The sequence below is a fragment of the Palaemon carinicauda genome, chromosome 41 (assembly GCF_036898095.1).
Source record: "Palaemon carinicauda isolate YSFRI2023 chromosome 41, ASM3689809v2, whole genome shotgun sequence".
NCBI classification, from domain to species: domain Eukaryota; kingdom Metazoa; phylum Arthropoda; class Malacostraca; order Decapoda; family Palaemonidae; genus Palaemon; species Palaemon carinicauda.
This window is the reverse complement of record NC_090765.1, coordinates 36,508,674-36,525,027: the sequence shown is the minus strand read 5'-3', so window position 1 is coordinate 36,525,027 and position 16,354 is coordinate 36,508,674. Positions and strand designations below refer to the sequence as shown.

At 42.0% G+C, this 16,354-nt stretch overlaps 1 protein-coding gene across 1 annotated transcript in view; it reads right to left on the bottom strand.

Annotated features, from left to right (window-relative positions):
• LOC137632529 (uncharacterized) overlaps window positions 1-16,354 on the bottom strand; it is a 158,260-nt gene that overhangs the window by 33,998 nt on the left and 107,908 nt on the right. The window contains exons 18-20 of the mRNA XM_068364506.1: window positions 9,953-10,769; window positions 7,638-7,818; window positions 5,728-5,848 (exon numbers count right to left, since the gene is read on the bottom strand). Of these exons, the coding sequence (XP_068220607.1) occupies window positions 5,728-5,848; window positions 7,638-7,818; window positions 9,953-10,769 (1,119 nt within the window). The remainder of the gene's footprint in view (window positions 1-5,727; window positions 5,849-7,637; window positions 7,819-9,952; window positions 10,770-16,354) is intronic.

Below are 16,354 nucleotides of genomic sequence, written 5' to 3'. Positions count from 1 at the left end.
GAAAGGTTAAAAGGTTATGGGATTATGGGAATGTAGTGGCTGAGCCCTCGCCTACTACTGCATTCGTTGCTACGAATGGTCCCAGGGTGTAGCAGTACTCGTAAAGAGACTGGACATCTTTGAGATAGAATGATGCGAACACTGACTTGCTTCTCCAATAGGTTGCATCCATAACACTCTGCAGAGAACGGTTCTGTTTGAAGGCCACTGAAGTAGCCACAGCTCCACTTCATGTGTCCTTACCTTCAGCAAAGCAAGGTCTTCTTCCTTCAGATGAGAATGTGCTTCCCTAATCAGAAGCCTGAATAGTAAGAAACTGAGTTCTTAGAACTTGGAAAAGAAGGTTTCCTGATAGCACACCATAAGGCTTCTGATTGTCCTCGTAAAGGTTAAGACCTTTTTAGATAGTACCTAAGAGCTCTAACTGGGCAAAGTACTCTCTCCACTTCATTCCCCACCAAGTTGGACAGGCTTGGGATCTCGAACGACTTAGGCCAAGGACGTGAAGGAAGCTCGTTTAGCAAAAACCGAGCTGCAAGGAACATGTAGCCGTTTCAGATGTGAAAACAATGATCCTGCTGAAGGCGTGGATCTCACTTACTCTTTTAGCTGTTGTCAAGCACACGAGGAAAAGAGTTTTTAATGAGGTCCTAAAAAGAGGCTGATTGGAGAGGTTCAAATCTTGATGACATAAGGAACTTTAGGACCACGTCTAGATTCCAGCCTGGAGTGGACAACCGACGTTCCTTTGAGGTCTCAAAAGACCTAGGGAGGTCCTGTAGATCTTTGTTGGTGGAAAGATCCAAGCCTCTGTGGCGGAAAACCGCTGCCAACATACTTCTGTAACCCTTGATCGTAGGAGCTGAAAGGGATCTTACTTTCCTTAGATGTAACAGGAAGTCAGCAATCTGGGTTACAGTGGTACTGGTTGAGGAAACTGCATTGGTCTTGTACCAGCTACGGAAGACTTCCCTTTGAGACTGATAGATTCTGAGAGTGGATGTTCTCCTTGCTCTGGCAATCGCTCTGGCTGCCTCCTTCGAAAAGCCCCTAGCTCTTGAGAGTCTTTCGAAAGTCTGAAGGCAGTCAGACGAAGAGCGTGGAGGTTTGGGTGTACCTTCTTTACGTGAGGTTGACGTAGAAGGTTCACTCCTTGAGGAAGAGTCCTGGGAATGTCGACCAGCCATTGCAGTACCTCTATGAACCATTCTCTCGCGGGCCAGAGCGGAGCCAACCCACGTCAGCCGTGTCCCTTTGCGAGAGGAGAACTTCTGAAGTACCCTGTTGACAATCTTGAACGGCGGGAATGCATACAGGTCGAGATGGGACCAATCCAGCAGAAAAGCATCCACGTGAACTGCTGCTGGGTCTGGAATCGGAGAACAATACAACAGGAGTCTCTAGGTTATCGAGGTAGCGAACAGATCTATGGTTGGCTGACCCCACAGGGCCCAAAGTCTGTTGTAAACACTCTTGTGAAGGGTCCACTCTGTGGGGATGACCTGACCCTTCCGGCTGAGGCGATCTGCCATGACATTCATACCGCCCTGAATGAACCTCGTTACCAGCGTGAGCTTTCGATCTTTTGACCAGATGAGGAGGTCCCTTGCGATCTAGAACAACTTCCACAAAAGAGTCCCTCCCTGCTTGAAGATGTAAGCCAGGGCTGTGGTGTTGTCAGAGTCCACCTCCACCACCTTGTTAAGCTGGAGGGACTTGAAGTTTATCAAGGCCAGAAGAACCGCCAACAACTCCTTGCAATTGATGTGAAGTGTCCTTTGCTCCTGATTCCATGTTCCCGAGCATTCCTGTCCGTCCAAAGTCGCACCCCAGCCCGTGTCTGATGCGTCCGAGAGGAGACGGCGGTCGGGTTTCTGAACAGCCAAAGGTAGACTTCCTTGAGAAGAAAGCTGTTCTTACACCACGCGAGAGAAGACCTCCTCTCTTCGGAAACAGGAACTGAGACCGTCTCTAGCGTCATGTCCTTTATCCAGTGAGCAGCTAGATGATACTGAAGGGGGCGGAGGTGGAGTCTCCCTAACACGATGAACAGGGCCAGCGATGAAAGTGTCCCTGTTAGACTCATCCACTACCTGACTGAGCATCGGTTCCTTCTCAGCATGCTCTGGATGCATTCTAGGGCTTGGAAGATCCTTGGGGCCGACGGAAAAGCCCGAAAAGCTCGACTCTGAAGATCCATACCCAGGTAGACAATGGTCTGGGATGGGACGAGCTGAGACTCCTCAAAATTGACCAGGAGGCCCAGTTCCTTGGTCAGATCCATAGTCCATCTGAGAATCTCCAGACAGCGACGACTTGTGGGAGCTCTTAAAAGCCAGTCGTCTGACGGAGCCCGACACAAGATCATGGTACTGCTGCACAGTCTGTGAACTGTCAACCATGGGCAAGCGAGGAAGTACAGTGACAACCCGAAGCTGTCTAGACTGTCTGGGTCGTACAGACAACTCCTTATCGGGTTGCTGAGGTTGCCGCACTGCGTCACAACAAGTCACTTCTGCTGGTTGTTGAACGTCTTCCCAGTGACACACTGACTCCGTAAACAAAAAAATCCTCTAACAAGGACTAAGCTTGGACTGCATGTCTTGCAACACAGCTCTAGGTCTATGGGAGCAGGTGTGGTAACAGACGGGGTTAGCGACTGAAGTGGAACCATTACCTTCCCTGGAAGCATGTTATGCTTAAATAAAAGTCCATAGGAGGCTACGCAGCTAAAGGCTCCTCTCCAAATGACAGAGTCCTCAAGGGAATATCAGAAGGAGGGAGAAAAGCACTTTCTCATCTACAGGGACCATATCCGAGAAAAGCTAAGTTCTCTCAGTGAGGGTTTCACTGGTGCAAAAGCAGCAGACTAGAAGGCAACGTTATGAAACTGCTTGACAGTCTAGTGAGTTGGCAACAACCAAAGATGTGTGACTGAGAAGCATGCGGTAAGGTATGCAGAGCATGCTGTATGTAGAGCATGCTGTAAGAGAAGCAGAGCATGTTGCATGGCGTGTAACATTTCTCAGAAATTCCATGACCAGTGCTAGATTGAGTAATATCGCATTACTGTCCATTGAAAGTGCACGTGCCGAGGGAATTGATTTAGACTGTTTTGTAGATGAATTTGATAGCCGGCATGATAATCGTAGAATTAAGCTGCACTAAATATACGATCTATAATCTACTTCACCTCAGGACAGGGAAACTCGCCCTGTTGGCAACACTGCATTACTTCATGCATGCTTGCATGGGGTTTTAATATCAACATAATATTTACATTACATTCATAACTCATGATTCATTTTTGTTTTGAAGATATTTTGCCATATTTGCGATTTGTTAAAAATATATTGCAAGGAATACATATATATTTTTTTTATTTAAGTAATACGAATAACCTCCATTATCATAATGTTTGTGTAGGCATACATGTATATGATTACAAATGCAAGTTATGAAAGTAATGAGGTGTTATTATTGTCATTTGTTATTTCAAAGTTGAATGGGAAGAGGCTCAAGTTGAGGAGAAAGTGGCAGATGCATGCGTTGAGGTGGCTGACTCATAGCATGAGGTTCCTGCCTCAAGAGTTGCGCTTGCCTCAAGGGTTGAGGTGGCTGCGCAGAGAGAGGCTCTTGACTCACGAGTTGAGGTTCTTGAGGTGTGAGCTGCGAGAGTTGAGGTAGCGGCTGCGCAGAACGCAGTTCCTGTCTCACGAGTTGAGGTTCCTGAGGAGCTAGCCTCAAGAGTTGAGGCTCTCGCCTTGAGGAAAGTTGAGGTAGCAGCTGCGAGAGCTGAGGTGGCTGCCTCAAGGATGGTAGAGGTTGTCGTACCTCAAAAGGTTGTAGCCTCAAAGATGGTCTAACTGCAAGAAAATCTTGCCTCAAGGCATAAGACTCCTGCTCCCATTGTTGAGGTTGCCTTAAGGAAGGTTGAGGTTGCTGCACAACGCTGGTAACTGGCAACTCCGAACGCGGTAAGGTAGCTTGAGGAACCTCAACTTCGTACGCCTGGCAGACTGGACTGCGGTGAGGCGGAGCGCTCGCAGGAGGAGGTGTAACCTTCTCAGCCTGATACTCACGCATTAAGACCGCAAGCTGCGACTGCATGGACTGCAGCAAAGTCATCTTGGGATCAACAGACGATAAGGTCTGTTGAGGCAAAGCCTTAACAGAAGATGAGGTCTGTTGAGGCATCGCCTTACCTCTCTTAGGAGGTGTGCAGTCACCTGATAACTGCGGAGAGTCAGAGCTAACCCAATGACTGCATCCGGGTTGTTGAACTCTAGAGGTCTGGACTTTACGTTTAAGAGGTCTTGAGACCTGAGTCCAGCGTTTTCTCCCCGAAATTTCTTCTGCAGACGAGCAAAATAAGGGCTCAATCGTCTGCGGGTGGGAGTGACGGTCTCTGTAAGACACGCCCGCAACCACCGAGGATACTTCTGTGCGCCGATCAAGGCCTGGCGAACCCTTTTGCCCTTCGACATTGCTTCTCCCCTGGGCTTGGGAGCTTGCAAGAGGTCCCGGACTGGGAGGACGACTGGCACGCACAGAAGTACCCTCACGCACAACACTGACACACTTTGCGCTAATCACTTATCACTTTTGATTTTCTGTTTGCACTTATTTCACTGAACTCGAAACTTTAAGTGGTTTGTACCTGAAACACGCAATTCTATCCTTCCTTAAAAGTTAGTAATTGCGAAAACAGAATTACAATGTAACAGAAAAATCTAATGAAAGATAAATAATTCAGTGGCTGGAAAGAGACTAAACACTAGATCAAATAAACTACGTTTAAAATCTCTCACCGCATAAAGTAAAACTTCCTGAATAGCGAAAGCTAAACTCTAGAGCAAATACATCACCAAATCGTGAGCAAAAAACTCCAGAATCAACAGCGTATCCATATAGGTCTAGTCGGAGGCACGACAGAGGAAAAATTGAGGTGGTGTCAACAAGAAGTACTGCAGTACCTGGCCACAGGTGGCGCTTGTGAGTACACCCCCCTCTTGTATAGCGATCGCTGGCGTATCCCTTCCGTAGAATTCTGTCGGGCAACGGAGTTGACAGCTACATGATTATCGGGTAAGTTTAATATTGAAAATAGTCTTGCTATATATAGCACAAGCAGAAACATATCATATATTTCGCTCATAAGACGACCATTAGTGCATAGGCTAACTTTTGTTGTATAAAGTACTTAGAAATCCAAAATAAATTAAACAAAGACCATTTTATATCATGCTTTTGCTAAACACGCAACATAAAGCCGAAACCATTGCTTTGTTACATTCCATCACCGATCATAACAAACAAACGAATGCATTTACACATCTGTGTATAAGTTAGCTTTTACAGCAAGAGATATCTTACCAAGTATTGGTTATGAAATAATAATGCTATTATTTTGTTTTACTTCATCCTTAGTAATTCAAAATAATTGGAATAAGAGCAATTCTATATAAAGTTTTTCCTAATTAATGCTACCTAGAACAGAAAACATTGCTTTGTTTACGTTTCATCGACAATCACTATGAGCAAACAAACGCATTTACACATCCAAGCGATAACTAACAATACTAAGAGCTTTTAGTAAAGCTGTTATTACAAATATTTTACTTGTCTTATCCCTAAAAAATCATCAGAGGAGGGGGTATGCTCTCAGATGAAAGCAATATAACCTGGAGGTAAGATTCATAAAAATAATGAAGAAACAATACTTACTAAGATTTTCAGATCTGGCAACTTGATAAAATTGAAATTTGTAGTAAACGAGAGGCCTTGAGCTGATCCTATTCTGATCTCCTTTAGTTTTGGAGCTTCCATAAAATAGGCAGGATCAAACCTGAAATAAATGGATTTAGATTTTTAGTAGGTTGGCCAGGGCACCAGCCGCCCGTTGAGATACTACCGCTAGAGAGTTAGGGGGTCCTTTGACTGGCCCGACAGTACCATATTGGATCCTTCTCTCTGGTTACGGTTCTTTCCCTTTGCATACACAGACACCGAATAGTCTGGCCTATTCTTTAAAGATATTCCTCTGTCCTCATACACCTGACAACACTGAGATTACTAAACAATTCTTCTTCACCCAAGGGGTTAACTACGGCAATGTAATTGTTCAGTGGCTACTTTCCTCTTGGTAAGGGTAGAAGAGACTCTTTAGCTATGGTAAGCAGCTCTTCTAGGAGAAGGACACTCCAAAATCAAACCATTGTTCTCTAGTCTTGGGTAGTGCTATAGCCTCTGTACCATGGCCTTCCACTGTCTTGGGTTAGAGTTCTCTTGCTTGAGGGTACACTCAGGCACGCTGTTGTATCTAGTTTCTCTTTCTCTTGTTTTGTTGAAGTTTTTATTGTTTATATAGGAAATATTTATTTAAATGTTGTTACTATTCTTAAAATATTTTATTTTTCCTTGCTTCCTTTCCTCACTGAGCTATTTTCCCTGTTGGGGCCCCTGGGCTTATAGCATCCTGCTTTTCCAACTAGGGTTGTAGCTTAGCATTTAATAATAATAATAATAATAATAATATTAATCTAATAAATGTGTACTATTCATATGTAAGTAATTATTTTGTTTTCTTTATATACAATGGTCCAATTTTTGTTTTTAGCTCACAAAATTCAATGCTACATTTTCATGAAAAGACAATAATGTAAGTCAAAAACTTCTTGGGGCCTATATAATCAGTTGATAAGCAAGCAACTCAGAATAGAAACAAAATTTTGTTAATAAAATCTATCAATAATCATCTGAGAGTTAAAGTGCTAACATTCTCGAAGTACGAGCCTTTCGACCTTAAGAATAACAAATGTTTTTTCTCTCTCCTCTTTACAACACCCCTCTGGCCAGGTGGCCAGAACCTGAACTTGGCCCCTTGGGTTAGAAAGAGAGTTGTATTATTGTTATTATTATTATTATTATTATTATTATTATTATTATTATTATTATTATTATTATTTATTATTATTACTATTATTATTATCATTTTATTTTTGTAGCATAATAAAATCACTATTGTAACTGTATCTGTACAATCTGTCTTGCTAATAATAATAATAATAATAATAAAGAAAAAGAAAATATTATCATTATTATTATTATTATTATTATTAGCTAAGCTACAACCTTAGTTAGAAAAGCAGGATGCTATAAGCCCAAGAGCTCCAACATGGAACAATAGCTCAGTGAGGGAAGGAAATAAGGAAATGAACTACAAGAGAAGTAATGAACAATTAAATCTAAACACTTCAAGAACAGTGACAACATTAAAATAGATCTTTCATACTTGAATTATAAAAAGAGACGCAGTATGTCATCCTGTTCAACCTAAAAACATTCTTTGCAAGTTTGAACTTTTGACGTTCCACCGATTCAACTATCTGATTAGGAAGACCCTTCCACAACTTGGTCACAGTTTGGTATACAGACAAAAAGACACTTTCTACAAAAGATATAATACATAAGGTAAATAGCATCATAGGCCAGTTCCTGCAGTCTCTTCCAGGTGTGTTTACATTTATTCGAAGGTCATGAAGCATGCACTTGTAAATTAACAGCTTATGATTTAAAGTTAAGATTCATGGAAATAACTAAAATTTTATATAATTTCATAAATTAGTGGCACTTACTCAATATCTGATGATGAACTTATATCCGCAGCTGTAATTGAAGTAATGTTTTTGCAGTTGCTAAGAAGCAGATGTAACACCTCAGGCATACATGGAGGGAGCACTACGGACCTCAGGCACCTTACTGTTCCTAAAGCCTCACAAATATGGCGCCATGTGTCGATCTCTCTCTTTTTCGTTACTGACAAAAAAGAAAACTAAGTTAGAACAAATTCAAATTCCATACAAAGAATATAATTATATATTTTGATACCTGAAATTATTGGGCTATTGCTTCAAAGCATTGAAAATATTCAACCATAACAAAAGGGAAAAAAAAAAAAAAGAGAGTTCTCCCTAATCTGTAACAAAAGCCATTGGCAAGACGACAAGAATTGATCGTCCACTGCTTTAAAAATAAACAAATTAGTCCTTTATTGTTGACAAAAATAAAAAACGTAATAAAGAAAAAGTCATTAAAATGATACTTTTATAATTCTCTTTGAATTTTTAACTTACCAAACTAGATGTTATGCTAAATGAAATCGCATACTATAAGAGATACAAATAATATTTTTGGGTGGGGTGAAAATTTGGGTGCTACACAATATACAAGTTTGCAGGATTAAGCCTAAAAATCTTAAATTTTCCCTTTTTTTAACTGTTATAAGCAGCTGATTTTTTTCCTTCTATGTCTAGCGTGTCTCTTAATTGTTTATGATCACATTATACAACAGCACTTTCGATAATCTGGCAACACCAAGGAGCAAATTTCAAGGACTTTCAATGTATAATATTTTGGTGGCTTTAAAGTTTAAAATCAGTTCTGATATGGTAACCAAGTGATTTGACTGATATTTAAAAATTTCATGTTTAAATCATGTATTATCTGATTCTTTGAGAAGTAGGAATATTACTGAAGCTCAAACACACATGCTAATGTCAGCTCCCATGATGGGCCGTTGTTTTTATCCAAATATTTGTCTAAAGGGGCTAATCAAGTCAATTCCATAATAAAGTAATTTAGTTATGGAAGCACTTCGGTTTACACAAGTTCAGAATTCGACTTTCCAATGTTCAATTTCCCGAGTCAAAGTCAGAATAAAAGAGGTAAACCTAGAAACGATAAGATTTTTTTTTTTTGTAGGCAGCATTTCAGGTTCAAACATAAATAATATTCTACGTCTAATAAGGTAAGAGTTGCCAATCCTAACCAGGTACACCAACAATTTGTGAAAAGTAGAGGGCAGTCTGCTTCATTTTCATCCAGTGTGGAATGTGTTTTTACCAGACATGGTGCAATAATTTCTCAACTCTAGTTGAACTTTTTAAAGACGTTATTACCCGATATACCACAATCATAAATGTAAAATAAGGTCTGGATCACAGAAATTTCAGTGTTTTACAATAGTAGGACCTTAAGTAATTTGAGAGAGCAAGGCCTGAGAAGAGACTATCAACTCTACAATTCGTTTTGTACCAACAGAACCCCTACTTGGTACACCAGAACTGCTAAGCATACCTTGAGGAGCTAGCCTAAGATTCAAAACAAGGCAGGTTAGGCTATGATCACTACCTTTGACTGTAGGCTCGCTGGCCCCTTGAGAATGCACTAACAGCTAAATCAATAAAAGATTTCAAGCTCATTACTATCAAGACCCGCAATCTTGGTAATAGCTGCGATGGTATCAGCAACCTCCCGTCTACAGTAATTAACTAGCCTAATCTTCTCTGGAGTTTCTCCTGAACTAAAGGATACCTTTCCTTTATGACTGGAATCTTTTACATGGGCAGCCACAAACTGAAGATCGTCCTTCATATGAGGATCTGTGAGAGAACTACATTCTTCACATGATTATTGATATCAAACTTTGGCCACCAGCATTTGATGCAAAGAGAATGAGGCTCACCATTGCCATGGAATAAATCTGTTGAACAACCCTCACAAGAACACATCCCTTATTGATCTATAATAACTAATAATGAGTTCCTACAAAACTTCCTAAAACACAATATCTCAAACTGAAGCGCGGGTAAAACATGTTAATCTTGAAAAGGTGATAAAAGAACCGAGACAAAGCTGATGACTTACCCATGCGCTAATATTGCCATACACCATCATATGCTCTCAATACTACATTAGAGGGGCAGGGCTATTTATTACAAGGAGAAAAAACTGGCAATTTTTTACTTTTAGGGCAGAAATTGATATTTAACTAGCTTTGAGAAACAATACGAACGCTTAGGGAGGTTCACAGAAATAACTAAGGACTGTGTTTATATGGGAACTTGAGTAGTTTGAGATATGATAAAAAGTTCAAAAGCCCTTTCCTTACCTAAGGTGTCATCTTCTGAGACTGCAGCCACAATAATTTTTCCTTCCCTTTTCTGGCGTATCCTTTCACTTGAGCTATTTGTAGCAGTGAATTGCCTGTACGGTACTTTGTCTACACTCACTTGCTGCTTATCATTTACCTTTTCCAGAACTTCCTCCTCATTTTTGCTTACTTTTTTGGAAACCTTCGTATAATCTTTAGGCAAATCTTCATCAATCTCCATAGGCTCTTCCTCGCTATCAGAAGAGACGCATACAAGGTTTTCTTCAGATTGTAGTTTACTAGAAGTTTCAGCATTATCCCCTTTATCACCAATTGCACTTTGGATTCTGGGATTACTGCCATTAGTTTCTTCTACCTCATTTCCCTCTCTATCAACATTAGGGGAGCCCTCTTTGTTACAACTTGTAGATATATTTTCAACATTACTTTCCTTGACTTCTCCAAAGCTACAAAGACCTTCCTTAGTAGACATCTCAGTACTTTTGGGGGAAGACTTTGCAGCCTCTACAGAAGGACTTTTAGAATTTTTACTATGCTCCTCATCGTTTTCCTTCATAGAACAAGTAGCAATTTCATCATCATTAACTGATGGCTCTTTATTTTCACAACCAGAAACTTCTTTAACAGGAGATTCTCTCTTCGAGTAACTTGAAGACAAATCCAGAGCTTGGTTATCATGTGATGAATTTGCATCATCCTGATTTCCCTTGTCTTCTTTTGCATAGCTTTCCTCAGAATGCCTCTTCTTAGATGAGAAAACGGTACTTTGAACAGTAGGGTGTAAATCTAATGAGGATTCTTCTTTTGAGCATTCCTAGAAAAAAGATAAGCATTAAAATTCTATTCAATAGATAAAAAATTTCTAAGATTAAAAAAAAATCTACTGAAAATTTTACCTACTAAGCAATAGACAAAAAGAATTTCAATAAAACTTATTATTTCCAATACTTACCTGAGAGTCCCAGTGCTCATGTTCTCAAAGTGTGGCTTCTCAACCTAAAAAAAAAAAAAAAAAAAAAAAAAAAAAAAAAAAAAAAAAAAAAAAAAAAAAACCACAATCTCTCTCCCAATTACTTCTCTCCTTCCAGGCAGCTAGGCAGCACATGATCTCCCTTTACAGGGGGAGATGATATTGCATCTGCCAGGGCCCTAATCTTCTCTGAAGTGCCTCATATCATTGAAGTCATAGTAGACCCTTAAAACTCCTTCTTATCTCTTCCAATCATAAAGTGAGAAGACAGAAAATATGTCTCTCGCAGGTAAGTATTGAAATATAACATAAATTTCAGTATTAAAAATTGGTTGATTTCAATGATCCATTCCCCGATCACCACTCTATTCTCCTTAGGTCTCCTTAGTCATGGAAGGTGATGAAAAACCATATTTCTTAACTAAAACCTATTGTTTCCAAATTTACCGCTGAATAGAAAAAAAGTTAAGGGAAAGAACCAACTTGATAACCTCTCAATAAAACAATAAAGAAAAAATTCCCCTTCCCATGGTTTAACCTTCTTCCTTTAAATTAGTTGCCAAAGCCCTCCCCAACTGCTGAGGAGGGAGTTGAAGCCAGGCCTCAGATGCCTTAGTCTACAATAAAATGTAAAGAATGATAGAAAATTAGTGAATTTAATCAATGAAGGTAAGTATGGAAATAAAACACTTACCAGACAGAGGAGAGGTTTTACAACAAGTTGAACCAAATACCTGCAACTCACAAAGTAAGTTAACGTTCTATTTCATTAATGGCAATGCTTTGTTAAAATAAAATGAGGAAAGTCCTCTGGAGGATCTCACTGTAGGTTTAACTTCTTGTTGAATGCTTCTCTCTTTGGTCACTACTCTAATTTGAGATACCATATAACAAATATATTATAATGAAATTGATGTAATACAAAATCCCAAATACAATTAGCCCATTTCAATATGTCCCCAGCTGTAATTATTGGACTAAGACTAATTAGGATTTGTACAAAGCTCTCTTCAAATAATGATTGGCAAATATACCAAATTTTTTAAGTAATATGATATTTTAATTATGAAATAAATTTTTGAATATACTTACCCGGTGAATATATAATAGCTGCAACTCCGATGCTCGACAGACAAAAAACAGTAAAAACTCGCCAGCGATCGCTATACAGGTTGCGGGTGTGCCCACCAGCGCCAACTGTCGGCCAGATACCATACTCGATGTAAACAAAGACTCAATTTCTTCTCATTCCACTGCGTCTCTATTGGGGAGGAAGGGAAGGTCGTTTAATTTATATATTCACCGGGTAAGTATATTCAAAAATTTATTTTATAATTAAAATATCATTTTTAAATATTTAACTTAGCCGGTGAATATATAATAGCTGATTCACACCCAGGGTGGTGGGTAGAGACCAGTTAAATATGTTTACATCGTACAAGCTAAGAGTTTTTATTTCATTTTGGAAGTTATCAATATAACAAAAACAAAATAAATAGGTACCTGGTAAGGAAGTCGACTTAGACGATTACTCTGCCTTGTAAGTACGTCTTCCTTACGGAGCCTCGCGATCCTCTTAGGATGCTGACAGACCCCTAGGAGCTGAAGTATCAAGGGCTGCAACCCATACAACAGGACCTCATCAAACCCCTAATCTGGGCGCTCTCAAGAAATGACTTTGACCACCCGCCAAATCAACCAGGATGCGAAAGGCTTCTTAGCCTTCCGGACAACCCATAAAAAAACAACATTAAAAACATTTCAAGAGACAGATTAAAAGGATATGGAATTAGGGAATTGTAGTGGTTGAGCCCTCACCCAATACTGCACTCGCTGCTACGAATGGTCCCAGTGTGTAGCAGTTCTCGTAAAGAGACTGGACATCTTTCAAGTAAAATGACGCGAACACTGACTTGGTTCTCCAATAGGTTGCGTCCATTATACTTTGCAGAGATCTATTTTGCTTAAAGGCCACGGAAGTTGCTACAGCTCTAACTCCGTACGTCTTAACCTTAAGCAAAGATCGGTCTTCCTCACTCAGATGTGAATGAGCTTCTCGTATTAACAATCTGATAAAGTATGACAAAGCATTCTTTGACATAGGCAAGGATGGTTTCTTAACTGAACACCATAAAGCTTCAGATTGGCCTCGTAAAGGTTTAGTACGATCTAAATAGAACTTAAGAGCTCTAACAGGGCATAAGACTCTTTCTAGATCATTGCCTACGATCTCCGATAAGCTGGGAATATCGAAAGATTTAGGCCAAGGTTGAGAAGGTAGCTCATTTTTGGCTAGAAAACCAAGTTGCAGCGAACAAGTAGCTTTTTCCGACGAAAATCCGATGTTCTTGCTGAAGGCATGAATCTCACTGACTCTTTTAGCCGAGGCTAAGCATACCAGGAAAAGAGTCTTAAGAGTGAGATCTTTCAGGGAGGCTGACTGTAAAGGCTCAAACCTGTCTGACATGAGGAATCTTAGTACCACGTCTAAATTCCACCCAGGAGTAGCCAAACGACGCTCCTTAGTGGTCTCAAAAGACTTAAGGAGGTCTTGCAGATCTTTATTGTTGGAAAGATCTAAGCCTCTATGCCGGAAGACCGATGCCAACATGCTTCTGTAGCCCTTGATAGTGGGAGCTGAAAGGGATCGTCCTTTTCTCAGGTATAAGAGAAAATCAGCTATTTGGGCTACAGAGGTACTGGTCAAGGATACAGAAACTGACTTGCACCAGTCTCGGAAGACTTCCCACTTCGATTGGTAGACTCTAATGGTAGACGCTCTCCTTGCTCTAGCAATCGCACTGGCTGCCTCCTTCGAAAAGCCTCTAGCTCTTGAGAGTCTTTCGATAGTCTGAAGGCAGTCAGACGAAGAGCGTGGAGGCTTTGGTGTACCTTCTTTACGTGGGGCTGACGTAGAAGGTCTACTCTTAGAGGAAGACTTCTGGGAACGTCTACTAACCATCGAAGTACCTCGGTGAACCATTCTCTCGCGGGCCAGAGGGGAGCAACTAACGTCAACCTTGTCCCTTCGTGAGATGCGAACTTCTGCAGTACCTTGTTGACAATCTTGAACGGTGGGAATGCGTAGAGATCCAGATGTGACCAATCTAGGAGGAAGGCATCTATATGTATTGCTGCTGGGTCCGGGACTGGAGAGCAATATATTGGAAGCCTCTTGGTCAGCGAGGTTGCAAAGAGGTCTATGGTTGGTTGACCCCAAGTGGCCCAAAGACTCTTGCACACATCCTTGTGGAGGGTCCATTCGGTTGGAATTACCTGCCCTTTCCGACTGAGACAATCTGCTATGACGTTCAAGTCGCCCTGGATGAACCTCGTTACTAGGGAGATGTCCCGACCTTTTGACCAGATGAGCAGGTCCCTTGCGATCTTGTACAACGTCAGTGAGTGGGTACCTCCTTGTTTGGAGATGTACGCCAAGGCCGTGGTGTTGTCCGAGTTTACTTCCACCACTTTGCCTCGAAGGAGATACTCGAAGCTTTTCAAGGCCAGATGAACTGCCAACAGCTCCTTGCAGTTGATATGCATGCTCCTCTGACTCGAGTTCCACAGACCTGAGCATTACCGACCGTCCAGCGTCGCGCCCCAGCCCAAGTCCGATGCGTCCGAGAAGAGAACGTGGTTGGGTATCTGAACAGCCAGGGGAAGACCCTCTCTTAGGTTGATATTGTCCTTCCACCAAGTCAGACAAGACTTTATCTTTCCGGAAATCGGGATCGAGACCGCCTCTAGCGTCTTGTCCTTTTTCCAGTGAAAAGCCAGATGGAATTGAAGAGGACGGAGGTGTAGTCTTCCTAGGGAAACAAATTGCTCCAGGGATGACAGCGTCCCCACCAGACTCATCCACAGCCTGACTGAGCAGCGTTCTTTCTTCAGCATCTTCTGGATGGATAGCAGGGCTTGATCTATTCTGGGAGCCGACGGAAAAGCCCGAAAAGCTTGACTGTGAATCTCCATCCCTAAATACACAATAGTTTGGGATGGGACCAGCTGCGACTTTTCCAAATTGACTAGGAGTCCCAATTCCTTGGTCAGATCTAGAGTCCACTTGAGATCCTTCAGACAGCGACGACTGGAAGAGGCTCTGAGAAGCCAGTCGTCCAAATAAAGGGAGGCTCGGATGTCCGATAAGTGGAGGAATTTGGCCACATTCCTCATCAGCCTCGTAAAAACGAGAGGAGCTGTGCTTAGGCCAAAGCACAGGGCCCGAAACTGGTAAACCACATCTTCGAAGACGAATCTCAGAAAAGGTTGGGAGTCTGAGTGAATGGGGATGTGGAAGTAGGCGTCCCTTAGGTCTAGCGAGACCATCCAGTCTTCCTTTCTGACCACTGCTAAGACTGACTTTGTGGTCTCCATGGAAAACTTCGTCTTTGTGACAAAGACATTCAGAGCACTGACGTCTAGCACCGGTCTCCAACCTCCTGTCGTCTTTGATACTAGGAAGAGACAGTTGTAAAACCCCGGTGATTGAAGGTCCGAGACTTTGACCACCGCTCCCTTCTCTAGCAAAAGAGACACTTCCAGTTTCAGGGCTAGTCTCTTTACTTCCTCTCTGTACCTGGGAGAGAGATCGATGGGGGACGTCGCTAGAGGGGGTTTGCGTACAAAAGGGATTTTGTACCCCTCTCTGAGTAACTTCACAGATTGTAGATCTGCGCCTCTCTTCTCCCAGGCTTGCCAGAAGTTCTTGAGTCTGGCTCCTACTGCTGTCTGAAGTTGCGGGCAGTCAGACTCTGCCCTTAGAGGACTTGGATCCTTTCCTCTTCCCTCGCTTCCCTTCAGCACGAGCACCTCCTCTGCTGGAGGCTCTGCCACGAAAGGGCGGAATAAAGCGAGACGCTGGAGTGTCTATCCTCGGTCTAGAAGACAATGTAGGCAAAGGGGGAGCTTTGCGAGCCGAGGACGCAACTAGATCGTGGGTGTCCTTCTGAACTAAAGATAAGGCAATTTCCTTTACCAAGACTTCAGGAAACAGGCACTTGGAAAGGGGAGCAAAGAGTAGCTCAGATCTTTGGCATGGCGTCACTCCAGCAGACAGGAAAGAACATAGAGACTCACGCTTCTTCAGGACTCCGGATGTGAAAGAGGCGGCTAGCTCGTTGGACCCATCACGGACGGCCTTGTCCATGCAGGACATAATGAGCAAGGAAACATCCTTATCTGCAGAAGAGATTTTCCTGCTCAGGGCTCCTAAGCACCAGTCTAGGAAGTTAAAGACTTCAAAAGCCCTAAATATACCTTTGAGAAGGTGGTCCAGGTCCGATGGTGACCAACAAATCTTCGAGCGTCTCATGGCAAGGCGGCGGGGAGAGTCTACAAGACTTGAGAAGTCGCCCTGGGCAGAGGCAGGAACTCCCAAGCCGAGAACTTCTCCCATAGCATACCAGACGCTCGATCTAGACGAGAGT